This window comes from Salmo salar, chromosome 17 (genome assembly GCF_965601325.2).
Source record: "Salmo salar chromosome 17, fSalSal1, whole genome shotgun sequence".
Lineage (NCBI taxonomy): Eukaryota > Metazoa > Chordata > Actinopteri > Salmoniformes > Salmonidae > Salmo > Salmo salar.
Genome location: NC_138307.1, coordinates 7,493,577 through 7,514,371, shown reverse-complemented (window position 1 = coordinate 7,514,371; position 20,795 = coordinate 7,493,577). Strand labels below are relative to the sequence as shown.

The following is a 20,795-nucleotide window of genomic DNA, read 5'->3' as shown; positions in this document are numbered from 1 at the left end:
ATTGACACCCAACATAAATATATTGAGAAAAAAAAGACACACATCAAAGTAATTTCTCTATAGTGAGCTAGGTTGATCCCATGAACATGTATACATTATGATCCTAGCTAGCTAACGTTAACTGTTCTAACAATAGTTTTAGCTACAACGTTAGCTAAACCATCTAAAAGAGACGCAGTTGGCAAGCGAACGTTCAATTATGTGTTGATAAAATACCTTCGCGTTTTCATCCTTCTTTATGTGCAACTGTGCGTTGCTTGTCTTGTTTACATCGAAGATGAATGAACCACTTGGAATCGGTGCCTTTTCTAAATCTGTGGATCTTGCGCCACCGGACGATGGACTGTCAAGTTTAACCGCAGCCTGATGAAGCTTTTCGCGGACCCGCTTTATCTTTCCAACCATACTGCCTTTTCGTTACTGAGTTAAATAAAGATACAATCTGTCTCCGAAGCCACATTCATGCTCGAGCTAGCTAACAACGTGGAAAATCGTTTGACAACAAAATGTGCGTCTCTGTGATATGTGACCGGGGGAAACAATTCTGTGCAAACTATAGTTCCGCCTCTTCCTCACAAAGTCCCGCAATGACTGACGGAGTGGGCAAAAAATAGGACTACAAGAAAACAAAATGGGTGAAGTAAATCAAGACCGTGTATCTAAATTATTAAGATGATAAAATGTCATATGTACGTCATCTTTGTATATATACATCCATGATCGAATCTCACCAGTCTCTGAACTCTTTAGATACATGAAAATCATCTTTATTTGCGAATGGATATGGCAAATAACTAACTACTGTAGTACATGCATACATAGTTAAATACATATACAAATAATACAGGTCGATGAAGTCTGAACTGGACAATAATACAAAAAGAGTTAATAGATATGCTATAACACAATACAATAGGCTATGCATCAGGGATCTCCAACCCTGTTCCCGGAAAGCGAGCGTCCTGTAGATTTTCACTCCAAACCCTAATCTAGCACATCTGATTCTAATAATTAGCTGGTTGATAAAGCTGGTTGTTAGTTACAACTGGGATTGGAGTGAAAATCTACAGTAGGGTAGCTCTCTAGGAACAGGGTTGGAGATCCCTGCTATACACCACGAACACACACAGTGTGTGTACAAAAATATACAACTATTAACCCAGCAGCAAATATTTACATCTTCTATAAAATGATCCAAAACAGATGACACAAGTTGAGGCATTTTTGAGTTCCCCTATAATTGCTGTTTATACTAAACGAATTGTTCAGAATATTGTTCATGGAAATGATAATATGCATTAGAGAGATGAAGACTGGAGTATATTAGTTTTCATTGGCATCATAACCCATTTTAAACCAAAACTTGCCAAAAGGCAAAAGAGGGAGGAAATGTGTCCTACAGTAAGCCTAGGCAACTCTAACCAAACAGTCTCATCAATGTTACGTTCTTGAGGAGCTTGGTTCATAGAAAGTACTGTGGTGTGGATAAGAAGAGTGACTTAAATGATGTTGAAATGTGTCATTACTCTTGACCAGTGGTGGCACATTTCTCCGCTACATATCATTGCAACAAAACCAAAAATAATCTCAAGTACAGTTGTGTAGTTGACTAGCATTTGATGAAATAGAGTTGGAAAACCAGAATCATCCCAGAGCCAGTTCCTAAGTAATACATCAGATTGGGAATACACACTATAAATATAGAATTGTAAGATCACAAGTGAAAACCACACCAATCATACTTTCTAAAAGTACATTAATACCTACAAAAAACATTTGGCTCAGTATATGCACAACATTAGATACTATTTTGAGGAAGTAGTTACAGGAAGTATTCATTACATAGTTTGTGAAACTAGCTCTTGACTGTCAAAACTGCCCGGGAAAACTATGAGCAATGGTTTGTTCTCTTTTAGTCGTGTCTTCCACCTTCAGCGTCTTCCACCTTCCATGTGTTCCATCTACAAGTCTTGTAAATGCCAGAGAGAATGTTCAGCTCATACAAGGTTAGTGATTCTAACGTGTACAAATAAGGAGGCGGGAGGAATACTGGTTCCGTCCTTAGACAGGAGGTGGATGTGACGGTATCCTGGAAAAGGGAGTAAAACAGCTGTAGAAGACCATTCATCCCATCGTATTAAATGCTATTACGTGTGACTGTCATATTAGGAGGTTATATAATGACTTTGTACGAAATGCTTAAATACATGGATGAGCCTCACCTTGCTGAATACATGAGAAAGGCAAGGTATACTGTCCGACAAAATCATTCCTTGACGCCTTGTCGTAGTCCTCCACCACAAAGCGTACCAGGGCCAGTTCAGGCGCATGGATGGTGAACCGCAAAGTATCATACCACACTGGATTGAATCCTGAGCAAACACAATTCATAAGTATATAAAATAATAGAATATAATACTGTAATATACTGCTTTTTTGTATCAGCATTTCTGTAAAAAGTCACATTATAAGCATTTATGTGATTGGGATTTAATGGGTGTGTATATTACCATTGTTGTCTATGTATCTGGTCTCCTGCTTGGCCTGGTCTAGAGGAACTCCATGGATCTCCACTCTCACAAACGGGTCCACAACGGAGCTCTCCTTGATATTCACTTTGGGAAGCTGCTGTCCACTGATCACCTTGAAAACACACACAAATATATACACACACGAGAGAGCTTTAGGTCAGATCGGAAGGTTAGCGTTCCACTTGGTTTCTGTAGTTTTTCAGGTTGTGTCTTAGGTAGGTCTCAGTTTGTTATTTGTACCTGAATGCAGAGACTGAGGGGTCGGTAGCCTTCCCGGTTATGTGGAACCTCAGGATCGAACCTCCTCTCTGACATCCTCATGAAGTCAGGTTTGAGGATGTAGCCACAGCGGCCATTTTGACTAAACAGTCCATCGTTGAGGTCCATCTCAACCCCTGCCGTCTGGAAATTCAACGCAACTGAGGAAGCAAGGAAAACAGAGAAATTAACCAACTGATCCGAACAGAAGTATAAGCTTAACTAGCTTCACAAAGTCATGTTTGGACATTAGAAATTGATATTTTGTTTAATCATTGCGTCGTGCCTTAGAATGACCTAAAACGCCCCTCACCTATTTGAGTCCCTGTGTTCCACATTTCCTGTGGGTTGAAGTTGGAGGAGTCTGTTCTGAGGCCACTGGGATAAACCCTGGTCAGTTGCCTGGTATTGTGATGCACAAACTCTGCCCCTGGAAGAGAAAGGCAGTTAAACCATGAGCTTGAGGAACCATGCAATTGAACAGTACACATACAAAGCACTGTGTCTTCTAGTCATTCCGCCTCCGTTTACGGCCCTTACCTCTGAATGAATAACTGACTAAATCTCACTAAATTTCCTTTTAGTAAATCAACAACTTTTGGCTTCTGTTTTGTGGTCCAAACAGAACGACACAAACTGTCCTGAGTGAGTAAGTGACTGGTTGACCCTGACTGATGTTGTCATGAGTTACAGTAGAGATTCAGGCCCCACCTGCCTCTCTCAAGTGTTTGCGTGCTTTGGACTCTGTGAAGGAGGATATCTCGTAGAACTTGGAGTGAATGCGGGAGTGCTTGAAGCTGCTGAAGTGGACACTCTTGCAGTAAACCACGCAGTCCGACAGCTCCTTTGACAGACGCTGCTTCGATTTCTGAGGAAAAGAACGAGAGTTGAATTGAATAAACTTTATTGATCCACAGCGGGGAAATTGGAGTGTTGACCTTACTAAGCTACATTCAATTCAACTACATATAAATTGGGCAATGGCTTGGACAATACTGCACTAGGAGGATTGGATATATACAGTAAAACCCTAGTTTTGAGAGCAACGTGGCACTCGTGCAGTTTGAGAGGAGAAGTGGAGTGTAGCTAGCCCTGGGTGAAAGCAGCAAGTGGACCGAGACAACCCCAATATGGAGTAAGTGATACTTCACTATGAAGCCAACCACAGTAGGTCTGCCAGTGCCAATCAGGCTTCGATGACCGAAAGGTTGAGGTATGCAGGCGGGCACAAGGCCAGACTAATTAGCAATGCAACCAGGTCTCCCAGTCCTAGTGCACACCTGGGTTGCCTCTATATGAAAGCAGATCCGGAGCCAAACACAAACAGAGACTCTGAGCTACAGTCTGTCTTTAGGACAGGAAAGCCATCATCAGAGTCAGTTACACCAGGGCCAAGGGCATCCCAGAGTTCACTGCTCCTGTAGACTACTGGCTTTACCCTTGATTACCATATTGATCAAACCATGTCAACCCTAGTATGGCATTCTAATCTATGCCTTTCATTAAACATAGAGTATCAATGTTAAATGATGTCTTAGACCCATGGACTCCATCTAATCTGTTAATGGGCACTGCTTGTTATTGAGTGATATCATGAAAGAACCAAGAATAAAGTCAAAGGTGCTTCAGTGTTTAGCTGCTTAGGTTATCCCTGACTTCAATTAAGTGTCTCATTTTAGAGGGCTCTCTACCTCTACCCTACAGTCAGTCTTCTCTCTCAAGACAGTAGTACAGTCTTGAAAGAGTGTTGGTACTGTCGGCTCTCTCTCTCTATGGCTATCTCTGGTGTTCGTATGGCACCGTTAGGAGGCTCACTTGGTCTAGTCCCTGGCTTTAGCCCTATATCTTTCATGAGCAATGTCAGAGTTGAATGCAACCCTTGGATAATATCAGTCCTATAACAGTGTTATAACTTGGTTAAGTCAACACAGCAGATACAGACTAAGATTATACACTTTTGCCCTGATGGGATTGAGGGACAGTGGAGGAGTGAGTGACTGACGTCTTCTGCTAAGTGGATATGAGAGCGGGAGATGGAGTTGAGAAGGAGTGACAGTGAAATATGTAGGACTACATCCAAGCAGGCCCAGAGTTTAGTGACAGGACTAGGGTTGCAAAGCTACCAGTAGTTTACCAAAGTTACCAGAATCCTCAGTCATTTTGATAATTAACAGAACATCTATGGCAGTCTAACATAACTTTGGTAATTTAAACTTGAATAACTTAAAAAAAAAAAATGTATTCATATATAGTATTCATTTTTTATATCTTCGTCCATATAGAGAAAATAGCCTAAGTAATGAAAAAAAAAAAACATCTATTCAACAATGGCATTATTTTCAATGAACTCTGTAACTCTTCCAACTATTGACATTTTTTACAACTGCCACCAGTTTGGTGGCAAAACATTAACAAATATTGACATAGTAATATAACTAAAAGTGTGTAAAAAAATATAAAAAGGATATTTCATGCTGAAACACTCATGTTAAATACCAATGGTATTCACTAAGTTGGTTTATATTTAGGATAATGTTTTACAGCTTTGTCATTCTATCATCTTATTGAATTATTTCCTATATTTTACATGTGATAGGCCACACAGAGGGACAGAGAAAATTACAGACACCTGTGATAATCTGAAGTACCCAAAAGGGTGAAAGATACCAAAATTCTGGTAGTTTACTGGTAAACTTCAAAAGTGTCCAGTAATATACCCTCCCTTTGAAACCCTAGACAAGACACACAGACAAACGTCTCGCAGGTCGATCCCTAGAAGAAGTGGTGAGAGGTCGGACAGCTCTGGCCGAGGATCAGTAACCCACCTTGGCTGTGCCTGCAGAGGTTATCCTCGTCAATGTCGCATGCACAATTGCACACACAGGCACACACCCTCCCACACAGGCACACACCCCCCACACAGGCACACACCCCCCACACACACCCACTAACCCACAGACACAGACAAACACGCACACCAGTAGCCTACCTTGGCCGTGCGTCGGAGGCTGTTGCTGTGGAGGCTGTCCTCATCGATGTCAGCCGCCTCGTCCTCGTCGCTCACCTCTCCTGTCAGGGAGTCCTCCGGCTCCAGCGGCCCGTTCCGACTCTCCTCCAGACCTCCGATCTTCTTCCCCTTGAGAAGAATCTTCCCCTTCAGCTCCTGTCAGTCAGAACAATGGATCTAGATTGTTTCATCACCAGGGAATAGATATCATGCTTCTGTACCAGGGCATGTTTCAGAAAGCCTCTTGACAGCACGTCTCTCTCAACCTCTCTCTCTATTGCATATTGGTAATGTAACATAGATAGATATTTAGAGTCACCTGCATACTTGATGACTGTGGGCACAGTATACTACAATCATTGAGGCAGAAAAAATATACATCAAGCTCAGAAAGACAGTCTTTGCATTGAGATGCAGGGCATATAAAGTATTTGCCTTCATTGTCCTACATGGACCTGCAGGTCACGCCCAATACAATGTTGAAAGACTGAGAGAACAATCAATCATATTCTATTCAGTGCTGAGGGAACAATATTGTGTCTTTTTAATAATTCACGGTGCCAGTGTTGCATCTTACAGCGCAGATCATATGGCCCGGGAGGCACTGATAGAAAGGTAGGTAGCAAGACAGGTAGTAGAAAGTGAAGGTGAACCGACAGATCACTCTACAGCGGGGTTTCCTAAACTCGGTCCTGCCCCCCCCCCTCTTCCTTTAATCTGGGTTCTATGTTAAAACTGTCAAATATATGCATTATTTGTTTTTGCTTTCTGCCACATATTCAGTATTTGCATGTCTCAAATGAGTATTTATTATTCTTTTGATTACACGTAATGTACTGGAATACATTTAGATTTTGTCCAAGGAACTTTTGGGCAGGTTAATCTGCTTTATAGCCTTATATTAATATAATCAAACAGTGATTATAAAAAGTGAATCTGAAATTCTGTGTGAATTCTAATGAATGTCTTTGAGGCATTCTATCAACAAGATAAACTGGTTTAATAATGTACATTCTGTACACTGACTCCACCCTAAAGTGTTTTGTTGAGGGCGGCAGGTAGCCTAGAGGGCGGCAGGTAGCCTAGAGGGCGGCAGGTAGCCTAGAGGGCGGCAGGGAGCCTAGAGGGCGGCAGGGAGCCTAGAGGGCGGCAGGTTGCCTAGAGGGCGGCAGGTAGCCTAGAGGGCGGCAGGTAGCCTAGAGGGCGGCAGGTAGCCTAGAGGGCGGCAGGGAGCCTAGAGGGCGGCAGGTCGCCTAGAGGGCGGCAGGTCGCCTAGAGGGCGGCAGGTAGCCTAGAGGGCGGCAGGTTGCCTAGAGGGCGGCAGGTAGCCTAGAGGGCGGCAGGGAGCCTAGAGGGCGGCAGGGAGCCTAGAGGGCGGCAGGTAGCCTAGAGGGCGGCAGGTTGCCTAGAGGGCGGCAGGTAGCCTAGAGGGCGGCAGGTTGCCTAGAGGGCGGCAGGTAGCCTAGAGGGCGGCAGGTTGGGGGCGGCGGTGAGAGGGCGGCAGGTAGCCTAGAGGGCGGCAGGTAGCCTAGAGGGCGGCAGGTTGCCTAGAGGGCGGCAGGTAGCCTAGAGGGCGGCAGGTTGCCTAGAGGGCGGCAGGTAGCCTAGAGGGCGGCAGGTAGCCTAGAGGGCGGCAGGTTGCCTAGAGGGCGGCAGGGAGCCTAGAGGGCGGCAGGGAGCCTAGAGGGCGGCAGGTAGCCTAGAGGGCGGCAGGTAGCCTAGAGGGCGGCAGGTAGCCTAGAGGGCGGCAGGTTGCCTAGAGGGCGGCAGGTAGCCTAGAGGGCGGCAGGTTGCCTAGAGGGCGGCAGGTAGCCTAGAGGGGGCGGCAGGGAGCCTAGAGGGCGGCAGGGAGCCTAGAGGGCGGCAGGTAGCCTAGAGGGCGGCAGGTTGCCTAGAGGGCGGCAGGTAGCCTAGAGGGCGGCAGGTTGCCTAGAGGGCGGCAGGTAGCCTAGAGGGCGGCAGGTTGCCTAGAGGGCGGCAGGTAGCCTAGAGGGCGGCAGGTAGCCTAGAGGGCGGCAGGTTGCCTAGAGGGCGGCAGGTAGCCTAGAGGGCGGCAGGTTGCCTAGAGGGCGGCAGGTAGCCTAGAGGGCGGCAGGTAGCCTAGAGGGCGGCAGGTTGCCTAGAGGGCGGCAGGGAGCCTAGAGGGCGGCAGGGAGCCTAGAGGGCGGCAGGTAGCCTAGAGGGCGGCAGGTAGCCTAGAGGGCGGCAGGTAGCCTAGAGGGCGGCAGGTTGCCTAGAGGGCGGCAGGTAGCCTAGAGGGCGGCAGGGAGCCTAGAGGGCGGCAGGGAGCCTAGAGGGCGGCAGGTAGCCTAGAGGGCGGCAGGGAGCCTAGAGGGCGGCAGGTTGCCTAGAGGGCGGCAGGTAGCCTAGAGGGCGGCAGGGAGCCTAGAGGGCGGCAGGGAGCCTAGAGGGCGGCAGGGAGCCTAGAGGGCGGCAGGTCGCCTAGAGGGCGGCAGGTCGCCTAGAGGGCGGCAGGTCGCCTAGAGGGCGGCAGGGAGCCTAGAGGGCGGCAGGTAGTCTAGAGCAGGGTTTCCCAAACTTGGTTTAAAGTTGTTCACTCACTCCCTCGAGCTAAATTGAGGACCGAGGGGGCAACGTTAGTGAATTGGACCTCCACTTAAGATGGCAATCAAACTGCATCCGGTTTTGACTGGGATTCCCCCGAGGTAAAGTGGATAGTGCAAGGGCTGAGGGGGTAAAAATAATGTGTTTGGACTGCAGCCCATGGCAATTTGACATGGGTAAACTCAATATGGCCGCCGGTCCACGCATTGCAGAACGCTGGCTTGAATTGGAATAGTAATGTCCGCTGTAGTAATTGTATTTCTGTGGGTGTCATGTCCTGACCAGTAAAAGGGGTTATTTGTCATTGTAGTTTGGTCAGGGTGTGGCAGGGGGTGTTTGTTTTGTGTGTTTCGGTGTTTTTGGTTTAGGTTCTATGTTTTCTATTTCTATGTTTATATCTAGTTTTCTATTTCTATGTTGGGTTTTTGGCAATGACCTCCAATTAGAGGCAGCTGGTTGTCGTTGTCTCTAATTGGAGGCCATATTTAGTTGTGTTTGTTTCACTTGTGTTTTGTGGGTGGTTATTTTCTGTATAGCCTGGGAGCCTTATGGAACTGTTTTCATCGTTTGTTTATTTTGTTTAAGTGTTTTCTTTAAATAAATTTAGAAGATGAGCACTTTACCCACTGCGCCTTGGTCCAATCCTTACGACGCCTATGACAGTGGGACAATTCTGTCCTATCACCACCACCACCATCACGCTACGTTTGCCCTTGCCATGCCGTGGTGAAAGTCAGATCAGAGCAGATTACCTGGCTACTGTTTCTGGTGCCTGCCTTACCTCAGGAGAAGGAAAGCTGACGGGTATCTTTCCATCCAGGGTACTTTTCAGCAGCTTGTCCCCAAGGATGGTGTTGAGGTGTTGGGCCATGACTCGCTGCTGTTCAACACCGCAGTGGTTCTCGGTGGACAGGATGACCGGGTACTCTGATACCTGGGAGGGAGGAAGGGGGGAGTGAATAATTCAACACTGGACTGCAGCATTCTCAGTGTGAGGAGAAAGGCTATACCTGCTACCAGTTTATACACACCAACGGCTTCTCCACTGTGGCAGACAGGATATGGGTCGCATGGAGCAGCCCAGGCCACCATCCAGTTGCAGACCGACAGAGAGCGCGTCCCAAATGACACCCTCTATGTAGTCCATCCACTACATTGTGGGATGTCCTGTATGAGTGGTTGCATCCCAAATGGCACCTTATTCCCTATGCAGTGCACTACTTTTGACCAGGGTCCTGAAACCCTGACACACAACATGAACCTGGCGGCACAGAGGACTGTTTTGGCACAGAATAGGATAAGTCTTTGACAGGCAGGTCATATGCTGGTTTACTGTGTGAGGGCTCGGCTTTCTGAAAGGGCCGTGGCTTTGGGATATCATGATGGAATGATCCCCCTCCTGACTCATACACATATAATGAGGTGCTGAGTGAGGAGTGTGTTGATACTGCAAGGTACTGCAAGTTCTTGGATTCCTGTGTGCAAAGTACTGCACTGGTAACGGACCATGAAAATGCTAAACAATGATTGGATCTGAATAGTTAAAAACACCCCTGTATTCTGCACTGATATGTAAACATTATGTCACGATACTGCAGAGAATACCTGTGAAGCATACCATACAAAGAGGTTTAATCTTGTCATCACAATTTTTTCAGAATAACAAATACCTTGAAGGCATAGTTTCTCAGTGCATTCACAACATCTTTGAAGAGGATCTTGGAGGTGAAGGTGTGTCCGTGGTAGACGATAGGCTCTCCATTGGGACCGTCCCAACAGTCTACTTCTACACACCGACAGCCTCGCTTCAAAGCCCTAACGAAGAAGAAACAAGTTAGCCTTTTTGAACTTTGTCCCAGAGTATATCCATTTTTAATGGACAATGATCAATCCCTCTGATTCTGTCTTCTAAAAGTTGTGTCGTAATTCACCTCAAGACAGAGATCAAAATCATCTTCCAATACAAAGGATAAACCACTCTCAAGAACAGCCTACTAATCCTTCCCATCCGCCACCACTGGCGTAGTGTACATACCGTATGTATCCCTCGACACTGCTGTGTCCTCGAAGCTGGTCCTCCATCAGGTATGTGTTGTGTGAAGAGGAGATGAAGTAGTGGTTGAGGGGCTGGGTCATGTCCTGGTACAGGCTCTGCTGCCTGGGGTGGAAGATGGAGCCCTCAGCTGACGCCAGGTACATCAGGAAACCGTCGATAGACATGGCCTTCAGCATCTTTGCTGTGGAACAACAAAGTCAAAAAAGAAAACATTGCTATCAGTTCAAACTATAGATTTATATTTTTCATTACAACCATCATGATAGTCATTCAAATATATTGGTTCCTGGTTGAAATAACAACTGCTTGACCATGATGTTGACCTGATGATATGGTTATTGACCTGATTATTCGTAGGGTGTGATTGGTCAGCTATAGCCACAAATCATGCCAGGGTCAGAGGTCAGTACTACCTGTGTCAGAGGGTTCGTAGCGCTCGATGAGCTCCATGGCCAGCTGCTGAACCCCGTCCACCTCTTCCAGTTGTTCATCTCTCAGGAACTCCTCCAGGTCCCGCAGAGACAGCTTCTGTCCATCTCCAGAGAAGTCCTGGAAGACCCTGAGAACGTCCTCTCTCTGGGTCAGCATCTTGTAAAACAGGACAAACTCATCATCCTCCAGAGTCCCCGTCTGGGACTTGTCTGCCGTCTGTGGATAAAATGGAGAAAGGTCTTCAGGCCTCAACAGACACAAGCAATGTACAAGAATCAAAGATATATAAGGCCTTATTAAGATGATCTCAGGGCTTTTACCACGAAGAGTTGGTGAGCGTGATGTTCGTTCATGTCCACGTTCATCATCTTCAGCAGGACCCTGATCTCCCGGAAGTTCATTCTGCCGTCGTTGTTCTTATCAGCCTTCTTAAACCATTCACAGATCCACCTGGAAATGTCGCTTAAGGGAAACGTCATCATGCTACAGCGAAACCTTAGGAGCTATAACACAAACGATACTCTGCTATACACGTGTATAGCGCACTTCTTAACTTCATTAAGCAAACTAGCTAGGACTATATATCATATTTGGCCAGGTTCCTGTTATGCACTTTGTTACAACTGTTGATATATACAGGGCCTTGTAAATACATTTGATTGATTGGTTTAGCTTGTCAGAAAGGATACTGGTCAAGCTTCTCGCTCTCGCCCATGTTCTCCAGGTTCTCGATCAGCTTCCTCATGCCTTTGATCCAGGACTGTGCCTCATCCGCCGAGTCTGCCACCAGGTCCAGGTTGCCACGGCGACCACGGAACACCAGGGTGAAGCAGCGGTCCGGGGGAAACTCGTCTGCGATGCTTAGCAGAACCTCTGACTGGTGGCCCTCACGCACCGTCTCCACGTCACTCACAGAGACTGTTGAAAGGGAAAAGAGAAGCTGAATACTATCTACTTAGGTATCTCTTTAGGTATTTATCTTCTTAGGTTTTCTTTAGGCCCTTTGCTCCACTCGTGGCTAAAGGGAATAAGCCAAGTCTTTAGGTACATGGTGAACCCTATAGCCCAATATTATCAGTCACTTCAGTGATGATAAAACTAGACCCCTGCTACAACAAAATTACTCAAATGAGAGTACAAAACATTAGGAACACCTGCTTTTTCCATGACATAGACTGACCAGGTGAATCCAGGTGTCACTGACCAGGTATCACTTGTTAAATCCACTTCAATCAGTGTAGATGAAGGGGGAGTGTGCAAGCCACGACGAATTGAGGCTGTTCTGAGGGCGAAAGTGGATGCAACTCAATATTTGGAATGTTTTGTCCACTCAGTGTATAGCCTGCTGCCGAACATAATCTTGTGGACAATGATATAATAAGTATCATATGTGACAAAATGTGTGTCAGTAGGTGATGTTGTCTAAACGTTGCCTAAACATTGTCTAAGCATGTAAATGTCACTACTCACATGTGGAGTGGGCGTTCCCGGCCTTCTTGGACTTGTACCAGATGGTCATGCAGTCCTCCTGCAGCTTGAAGTAGCGCTGCTTCTTCCAGGTGCGAGACTTAATCTTCCTCATCACCGTGCCAACGATCATGGACTGGAGGTTGTCATCCCCCTGGATACCTGATCAGACACATTAGGGGAAGTAGGTGTCAAGGCCCAGATAACTGTCCTGTTCTGACATACATTATGGCAACCGCTCATTATCAGTCAACATAGCCTGGTCTCAGATCTGTTTGTGCCGTCTTGTCAACTTGTACAGATCTGGGATCAGTCTAAGTGAACGGGACATCATCTCAGTCTCGACCCATAGAGTCATACGCACTACCCACTGGGTACACACTGGTTGAATCAACGTTGTTTGAACGTCATTTGTCAATATATTGTGACGTGGGATCAACGTGGAAAATGTAGAAACATTAAAAATAATTTCCATCCTATATTCAATATATATTGGGGGGTTGAAATTATGTTGAATTTCATATTTGATAAACATATTTTGTTTGACCTTGTTTCAATGTTGATAGTAAAATGGTATTTTTAAATCAACGTCATTGTTTCAACGTCATGCCATCAACCTAAATAACGAGGTATTGAAATAACATGTGAAGGCACAGTCCAAACATTCCTGCCTGAACAGGGACTCCTACTGGTATATGAGGGGGAAATGCACTTCAGTGAGAACAAGTGTTCCATCCAGACACCTACATACCCTACTTAGCTTTGAAAACAAGCTGTGCTCGTTTCAGCCGAGCTATTATGTAAACACAGATTGACACTGATCTAAACTACCTAAATAACCCTAGCCCTAACATATCATTAATTTGTAGACAAACTGGATATTGAATTGTGAATGCAATTGATATGTTGGATTCATGTCTCCATCTCAACCAAAAATCTAAGTTCAAGAATAGCACTACATCAAATCAAACTTTAAATTAACTTGAAATAAAGTTTGATTTGATTTAGTCCTATTCTTCAATTTAGATTTTTGGTTGAGATGGCGACATAAATCCTACATATTAATAATTTGTAGATTAAATTAGAAATCCATCATCCATCCTTCATATAAAAGACAATATCCAAAGGTAAAAGTGTATTATTAATATCATTAATTTTTCATCCTATTTATAGGGCTAATGGTAACTACTTCTAAACTTCCAAAGATCCAATCAACCATGGATGAATGATAGTATACCTAACAACATGTTGAAATAATGCTGATATTGTTTCCATTAATTGGTCTTTTTACCAATCACATCAGCTCCTTTTCAGAGTAAAAAGACCAATTAGTGAAAAGAAATATCAGAATTGGTCTGCATGTGTAAATGCAGCCAAAGTGTCCTTTGTTGGGTAAATCAGATGTCAATGTTACCTACATAAACTCAGCCTCACTCCGAATTGACTTTCACATACAGCTTGTGTTAGAGGAGTTACTTTAAAAACGATTTAACGTTATTTAGGTAGTCAACGCAAATGAGTATGGAAGTTGATCAAGGTCAAAATGTATTGAGATGATAGCTCAGATAAAACGAACACAGCTTGTTTCCAAAGCTAAACAGGGTACATAGATGTAGGTGTCTGGATGGTAGACTTGTTCTCACTGAAATGCATTACCCCTCATATACCAGTAGGAGTCAATGTTCAGGCAGAAATCGTTGGACTGTCTTTACATGTTATTTCAATATACCACTTTATTTAGGTTGATACAGTAGCATGACGTTGAAAACAATGATTGAAACATACCATCTTACTACAACATTGAAACAAGGTTAAATAAAATATGTCTAATCAAATCTACATTTCAGCATAATTTCAACCACCCAATTGAATATACAATCAAAATTATTTTTTACGTTTCTGTGTAATTTTCAATGCAGTTTCAACGTATACATAGTTCTGATGATTATGTTGAAATTAGATTGATGTAACAACCTGTTAATCAGGTTAAGTCGATGTATTTCAGTTTAAGTTTTACCCTAATTTTTATGCTTACAAAGCTGGTTGAAATTTGATGACTTTTTTCAAATCCAATGTATTTTCATGTTAATTCCACGTGACAAATTACGTTGAAACAAAGTTGATTCAGCCAGTGTGTGCCCAGTGGGTATTGTTTTGATCAATATGCATATTTATATCTCAAGAATAAACTTACGCAGGCCACTTCCCGTAGAAGCCATCGATGGTTGTTTTACGCTTTTTCCACCTGCTGCCCAGCAAAACGGTTGACAATTTAAATGTATGGTTAAGTCATCAGAATGTGTGAAGAGAGGATAGGTGCTAGGATGAGACAGGATGAAAGCAAAGTTGTAATATTTTACAACCAAATGATAGTTCACAGTGCTGTAAAGTCAATACTTAGAATGTCATATTCAAACTAAAGCAGACTTGATATAAACAAATAATACATATTTTGTATCACTCCCTGACTTTGCCAGAGCAGTTTTTGGATTTGACTCTCAACCTGTGATGTGTGACCTGTTGGGTTCAATTGCATTTCTTTAATTGACTGAATTTAAATGGAATTGACCCCAATTTATGGTCATTCTCACGAAACTGGCATTTGACCCACAAATTCTCCAGTGTCATTTTTCAAACAATTTTCTCTTGGATCACTGAGATCACTGAGATTCTCTTGAATCTTGGATCACTGAGATTTTCTTAAAACTGTATTGTTGGTTAAGGGCTTGTAAGTAAGCATTTCATGGTAAGGTCTACACGCGGAAAGTAAAATTGGAATTCGATTAGGATCTTTACTTAATCTATTTCATCCTAATTATCTTTTTTTCTGATATTATGCATTTCATAACAATTTCCACAACTACCAATGTAACAATTGTCATTACCGCAACAGTTTTGCATGGACTCACTTTGTGTGGAATAATAGTGTTTAACACGATTTTTGAATAACTACCTCATCTCTGTACCCCACACATAAAATTATTTGTAAGGTCCCTCAGTCGAACAGTGAATTTCAAACAGATTCAACAACAAAGACCAGGGAGGTTTTCCATTGACTCACAAAGAAGGGCACCTATTGGTAGATGGGTAAAAATAAAAAAAGCAGACATTGAATATTCCTTTGAGCATGGTGAATTTATTAATTCAACTTCGGATGGTGTATCAATACACCCAGTCACTACAGGCATCCTTCTGGACTCAGTTTCCTGAGAGGAAGGAAACTACTCAGGGATTTCACCATGAGGCCAATGGTGACTTTAAAACAGAGAATTTAATAGCTGGAGAGGAGAAAACTGAGGATGGATCAACAACATTGTAGTTACTCCACAAAACTAACCTAATTGACAGAGGGAAAAGAAGGAAGCTTGTACAGAATACAAATATTCCAAAACATGCATCCTGTTTGCAACAAGGCACTAAAGTAATACTGCAAAAAAAATGTGGCAAAGCAATTAACTTTTTGTCCTGAATACCAAGTGTTATATTTGAGGCAAATTCAATACAACACATTACTGAGTACCACTCCTCATATTTTCAAGCATAGTGGTGGCTGAATCATGTTATGGGTATGCTTGTAATCGTTAAGGACTGGGAAGTTTTTCAGGATAAAAAATAAACAGAATGGAGCTAAGCACAGGCAAAATCCTAGAGGAAAAGATTAATTCACCTTTCAGCAGGACAATAACCTAAAACAAACACAAGGCCAAATCTACACTGGAGTTTCTTACAAAGAAGACATAGAATGTTCCTGAGTGGCCAAGTTAAAGTTTTGACTTAAATCTGCTTTGGAAATCTATGGCTAGACCTGAATGGTTGTCTAGCAATGATCAACAACCAGAGGTTATTCTAACATGTATTGACTCGGGGGTTGAATACTTCCACTTTGACAAAAGTATTTTGACAAAAAATTACAATTAAATCCATTTAACCCACTTTGTAACAACATATTGAAAAAGTCAAGGGATGTGAATACTTGCTGACAGCCCTGTAAGTACTGTAATTACATGCATGTATATTTAAAAGTCAAAAGTAACAGAGACAAGAAAAATAATGTATCCAAGGTCTTTACAGGTAATATTGGTGTATTAGGATGTGGATATTTGTGATTAAAGGTACTATAGATACATTTCTGGATTGAATGGGATCCTATGGGCAAACGGTATAACACAAAATGCCTGTAAAGTATCTACAGTTGAAGTCAGAAGTTTACATACACCTTAGCCAAATACATTTAAACTCAGTTTTTCACAATTCCTGACATTTAATCCTAGTAAAAATTCCCTGTCTTAGGTCAGTTAGGATCACTACTTTATTGTAAGAATGTGAAATGTCAGAATAATAGTAGAGAGAATGATTTATTTCAATCATCACATTCCCAGTGGGTCAGAAGTTTACATACACCCAATTAGTATTTGGTAGATATGCCTTTAAATTGATTAACTTGGGTGAAATGTTTCAGGTAGCCTTCCACAAGCTTCCCCAATAAGTTGGGTGAATTTTGGCCCATTCCTCCTGACAGAGCTGGTGTAACTGAGTCAAGTTTGTAGGCCTCCTTGCTCGCACATACTTTTTCAGTTCTGCCCACAACTTTTCTATAGGATTGAGGTCAGGGCTTTGTGATGGCCACTCCAATACCTTGACTTTGTTGTCCTTAAGCCATTTCACCACAACTTTAGAAGTATTTTTGGGGTCATTGTCCATTTGGAAGACCCATTTGCGACCAAGCTTTAACTTTCTGACTGATGTCTTGAGATGTTGTTTCAATATACACTGCTCAAAAAAATAAAGGGAACACTTAAACAACACAATGTAACTCCAAGTCAATCACACTTCTGTGAAATCAAACTGTCCCCTTAGGAAGCAACACTGATTGACAATACATTTCACATGCTGTTGTGCAAATGGAATAGACAACAGGTGGAAATTATAGGCAATTAGCAAGACACCCCCAATAAAGGAGTGGTTCTGCAAGTGGTGACCACAGACCACTTCTCAGTTCCTATGCTTCCTGGCTGATGTTTTGGTCACTTTTGAATGCTGGCGGTGCTTTCACTCTAGTGGTAGCATGAGACGGAGTCTACAACCCACACAAGTGGCTCAGGTAGTGCAGCTCATCCAGGATGGCACATCAATGCGAGCTGTGGCAAGAAGGTTTGCTGTGTCTGTCAGCGTAGTGTCCAGTGCATGGAGGCGCTACCAGGAGACAGGCCAGTACATCAGGAGACGTGGAGGAGGCCGTAGGAGGGCAACAACCCAGCAGCAGGACCGCTACCTCTGCCTTTGTGCAAGGAGGAGCAGGAGAAGCACTGCCAGAGCCCTGCAAAATGACCTCCTGCAGGCCACAAATGTGCATGTGTCTGCTCAAACGGTCAGAAACAGACTCCATGAGGGTGGTATGAGGGCCCGACGTCCACAGGTGGGGGTTGTGCTTACAGCCCAACACCGTGCAGGACGTTTGGCATTTGCCAGAGAACACCAAGATTGGCAAATTCGCCACTGGCGCCCTGTGCTCGTCACAGATGAAAGCAGGTTCACACTGAGCACATGTGACAGACGTGACAGAGTCTGGAGACGCCGTGGAGAACGTTCTGCTGCCTGCAACATCCTCCAGCATGACCGGTTTGGCGGTGGGTCAGTCATGGTGTGGGGTGGCATTTCTTTGGGGGGCCGCACAGCCCTCCATGTGCTCGCCAGAGGTAGCCTGACTGCCATTAGGTACCGAGATGAGATCCTCAGACCCCTTGTGAGACCATATGAGACCATATGATGGAGCGAGACATCATGTCTCGCTCCATCCACCAACGCCACGTTGCACCACAGACTGTCCAGCAGTTGGCGGATGCTTTAGTCCAGGTCTGGGAGGAGATCCCTCAGGAGACCATCCGCCACCTCATCAGGAGCATGCCCAGGCGTTGTAGGGAGGTCATACAGGCACGAGACAGGGAATTTTTACGAGGATTAAATGTCAGGAATTGTGAAAAACTGAGTTCAAATGTATTTGGCTAAGGTGTATGTAAACTTCCGACTTCAACTGTATATAGTTTAATGTAAACTTCAACTAGTATACAATTGTTAGGATTGATGGACAAACTACAGCATCATATTTTGTGTTTTATTAAAATACGTTTTTTCTAAAGTACAATTTTATAAAATGACCTGAGAATTTAATCCGGACACATCTCGGTAATGAGAATTTGGGGTGAAAATGTACAAAATTCAGGCACATTTTTTAGATCGATTTAAAATAAGAAACTGCCAAAAACTAGACATCTTAGTCTTCAGAATTGTAGTTTATTTGTGCAGATGCATCATGGTTTTGTAACAATTTGAAACAGACATGCTTAAAACTGGTTTCATGAGAATCGCCCCAATGCTGCATAGCACAGCACTTTTTAAGTCCAGGATCAGCAGCCTCTTTGTCCTACCCTCATCCTCCTATCTTTGTCCATTCAGCCTGTACCAGGCGGGTGGAAAGCACCGGCTCTGTTTTGCTGTGTCATGTTTTCACTGAGTAGTCATTCTATGACTTTGTCCTCTTCTTGTTTTGAGAGGTGGATTTCTGAGGCCAGTTTTTTTAATCTCTGCCATTGTTTGGAATGACATTCCATTCACTCATCATAGCAATCCTATCTAGGTAGATTTATGAACAAGGTATAAAAATAGTTTATAATCTGCTTATATCAACCTTTGCAGTGGAACTCAAACCCATCTAAAATAATGTCTGGTGGGACAAGAGGTTAATCCTTGTCCCAGGAAATGATCTCACACTTGGCCACATTCATGACTGCTGACAACATCACACCCAAAAACAAATGGAAACACTTCTGATAGCATCCTCACTGAGAAACGTTTGTTAAACAAATGCGCAGTATATGGTATATTAAACACACCTATCAAGCCTTTGAACTTCCAGAGCGAAAAGCAATAAAAAGTTAATGCAAAGCAATTCCATTTATTTAATCTAATTTGAATTATTCATTGTGCAAAGCTGTCATGGTGGCTACGTTGAAGAATCTCAAATATAAAATATATTTTGACTTGTTAAACACTTTTTTGGTTACTACATGATTCCATGTGTTATTTCATAGTTTTGATGTCTTCACTATTATTCTACAATGTAGAAAATAGTAAAAATTAAGAAAAACCCTTGAATGAGTAGGTGTTTCCAAACTCTTGACTGGTACTGAATATACACACAGTGTGTTATACTTGTGTATAACTGGTGTCAGTATGAGAAGAGGACAGGCAGACTTAAAGGTATTATTATTATTATTTACAATGATGGCCTACCCTGTAGAAAATGTAGAAAATAGTAAAGAAAGAAAAACTCTTGAATGACTAGGTGTGACTGGTACTGTGTGTATATATATATATATATATATATATATATATATATAGTAGTCAAAACTATCCTCTCCACTGATTCCATTTCTTCTACCTCTTCTAAATCTCTGTCATACTGCCTGACCACATTATTTCACTGGGTTCAGAAAAAAAAACATGTCGCCTAAATAATTGAATTCATCCTCACCAAGAACCCTGCAACACATTTAAATGTTACTAATTGAAGCTGGTCAAGTTCCCTATGTACAACAGTCAGTAGGCTAGCAAACATGGAGGAATGAATGTATTGACAGACATAAAATGAAGGGACAGCAGGTGGAGAGAGGATAGCTACTGACTCACCCGATGGAGGGGCATCTCAGCTGGGTCCAGGTGCGTCCTGTGCCTGTTGTGGTTCCGGAGCTTGAGACAGGGAGGGGAGCTGGCCCTGTCTGTCTGGCTGGGTCAGCTCTGGCTCTGCATGCCGCTGTAGAGAGCTGAGAGAGAGGCGGGCAGAGATAGCTGATCCTTACTGAGTCAACAACACTCTGACACACCCTTACCATCCTCCACTCTCTCCCCCCCTCCATTCATCCAACCTCGTCTTTGTTTAGTTTTTTTCCATTCAAAGGGTCCTCTAGTGTTAAATGACCAGTCAGTTTGAAATGTAATGACCTGTACAAAGATCAAGTACCTGAGCCAACAGCCCAGATCAAAAAGTATGTTATTACTTTAAGCATCAGCTACACATTTTAGGTCTTCTTTTGATTAATATAAAAAGGCACTATTCATTCATAAACGAGGTGAAAGGTTATGTAGGTGCCCCAAACTGAACAACTGGGGTCATACTTTTCCATAAATGACTAACCCCATGTTACCAGCATTACTCTACTGTATGTACAGGATACCACACATCATTGAGTTGATTTTGTATACAGTGTTTAAGGACTTATAAAACAGAACTTAAACATGTTAACGCATTGAAATTATTTGAGATTTGTTCAAGATAAAGACAACTAAACCTGCTGCAATGAGCCCAAGTGAACACACACGAAGAAACTTCAAGCGATCAACAGACAGGGGACAATTACCTAAAGGGAGACACCTTACTCATCAAAGATGCAGTACACTCCCACAGGGCACATCAGGTCAGTGT

At 43.3% G+C, this 20,795-nt stretch overlaps 2 protein-coding genes and 1 long non-coding RNA gene across 4 annotated transcripts in view; 1 reads left to right on the top strand and 2 right to left on the bottom strand.

The window, feature by feature from the left end:
• cu070 (CU070 protein) overlaps positions 1 to 497 on the bottom strand; it is a 28,520-nt gene extending 28,023 nt beyond the window's left edge. Inside the window, exon 1 of the mRNA NM_001146569.1 lies at positions 217 to 497. Within this exon, the coding sequence (NP_001140041.1) occupies positions 217 to 405 (189 nt within the window). The 5' untranslated portion in view covers positions 406 to 497. The remainder of the gene's footprint in view (positions 1 to 216) is intronic.
• A 254-nt stretch (positions 498 to 751) lies between these two features.
• On the bottom strand, positions 752 to 20,189 carry LOC106575211 (1-phosphatidylinositol 4,5-bisphosphate phosphodiesterase delta-4). 2 transcript variants are annotated; one of them, XM_014151569.3, is made up of 16 exons: positions 20,003 to 20,189; positions 14,511 to 14,564; positions 12,320 to 12,478; positions 11,539 to 11,767; positions 11,170 to 11,299; positions 10,831 to 11,065; positions 10,397 to 10,598; positions 10,032 to 10,176; positions 9,143 to 9,295; positions 5,779 to 5,952; positions 3,501 to 3,657; positions 3,103 to 3,219; positions 2,772 to 2,950; positions 2,511 to 2,643; positions 2,223 to 2,372; positions 752 to 2,089 (listed from the first exon to the last, which is right to left on the bottom strand). In XM_014151569.3, exons 2-16 carry the CDS (start codon positions 14,533 to 14,535, stop codon positions 1,998 to 2,000), a joined length of 2,280 nt encoding a protein of 759 aa, XP_014007044.2. In that variant the 5' UTR covers positions 14,536 to 14,564; positions 20,003 to 20,189; the 3' UTR covers positions 752 to 1,997. The 2 variants fall into 2 exon arrangements, with proteins under 2 accessions (XP_014007044.2, XP_082819522.1); XM_082963396.1 differs by having other exon boundaries at positions 14,511 to 14,561.
• LOC145861352 (uncharacterized) lies at positions 1,871 to 16,440 on the top strand. The gene is made up of 2 exons (XR_014381080.1): positions 1,871 to 2,006; positions 11,574 to 16,440. It is a non-coding gene; the product is annotated as an uncharacterized LOC145861352 (long non-coding RNA).
• Positions 20,190 to 20,795: the final 606 nt, after the last annotated feature.

What these genes read in the sequence shown, in the direction of transcription:
- LOC106575211 (XM_014151569.3), bottom strand. Translation starts at nt 14,535, where the DNA reads ATGGCTTCTACGGGAAGTGGCCTGC. An exon ending in AGTGTCGAGGGATACATACG is followed by an intron (nt 10,177 to 10,396) that starts GTATGTACACTA and finishes CTTCTTCGTTAG; the next exon opens with GGCTTTGAAGCGAGGCTGTC. An exon ending in CAGATACATAGACAACAATG is followed by an intron (nt 2,373 to 2,510) that starts GTAATATACACA and finishes GTGTTTGCTCAG; the next exon opens with GATTCAATCCAGTGTGGTAT.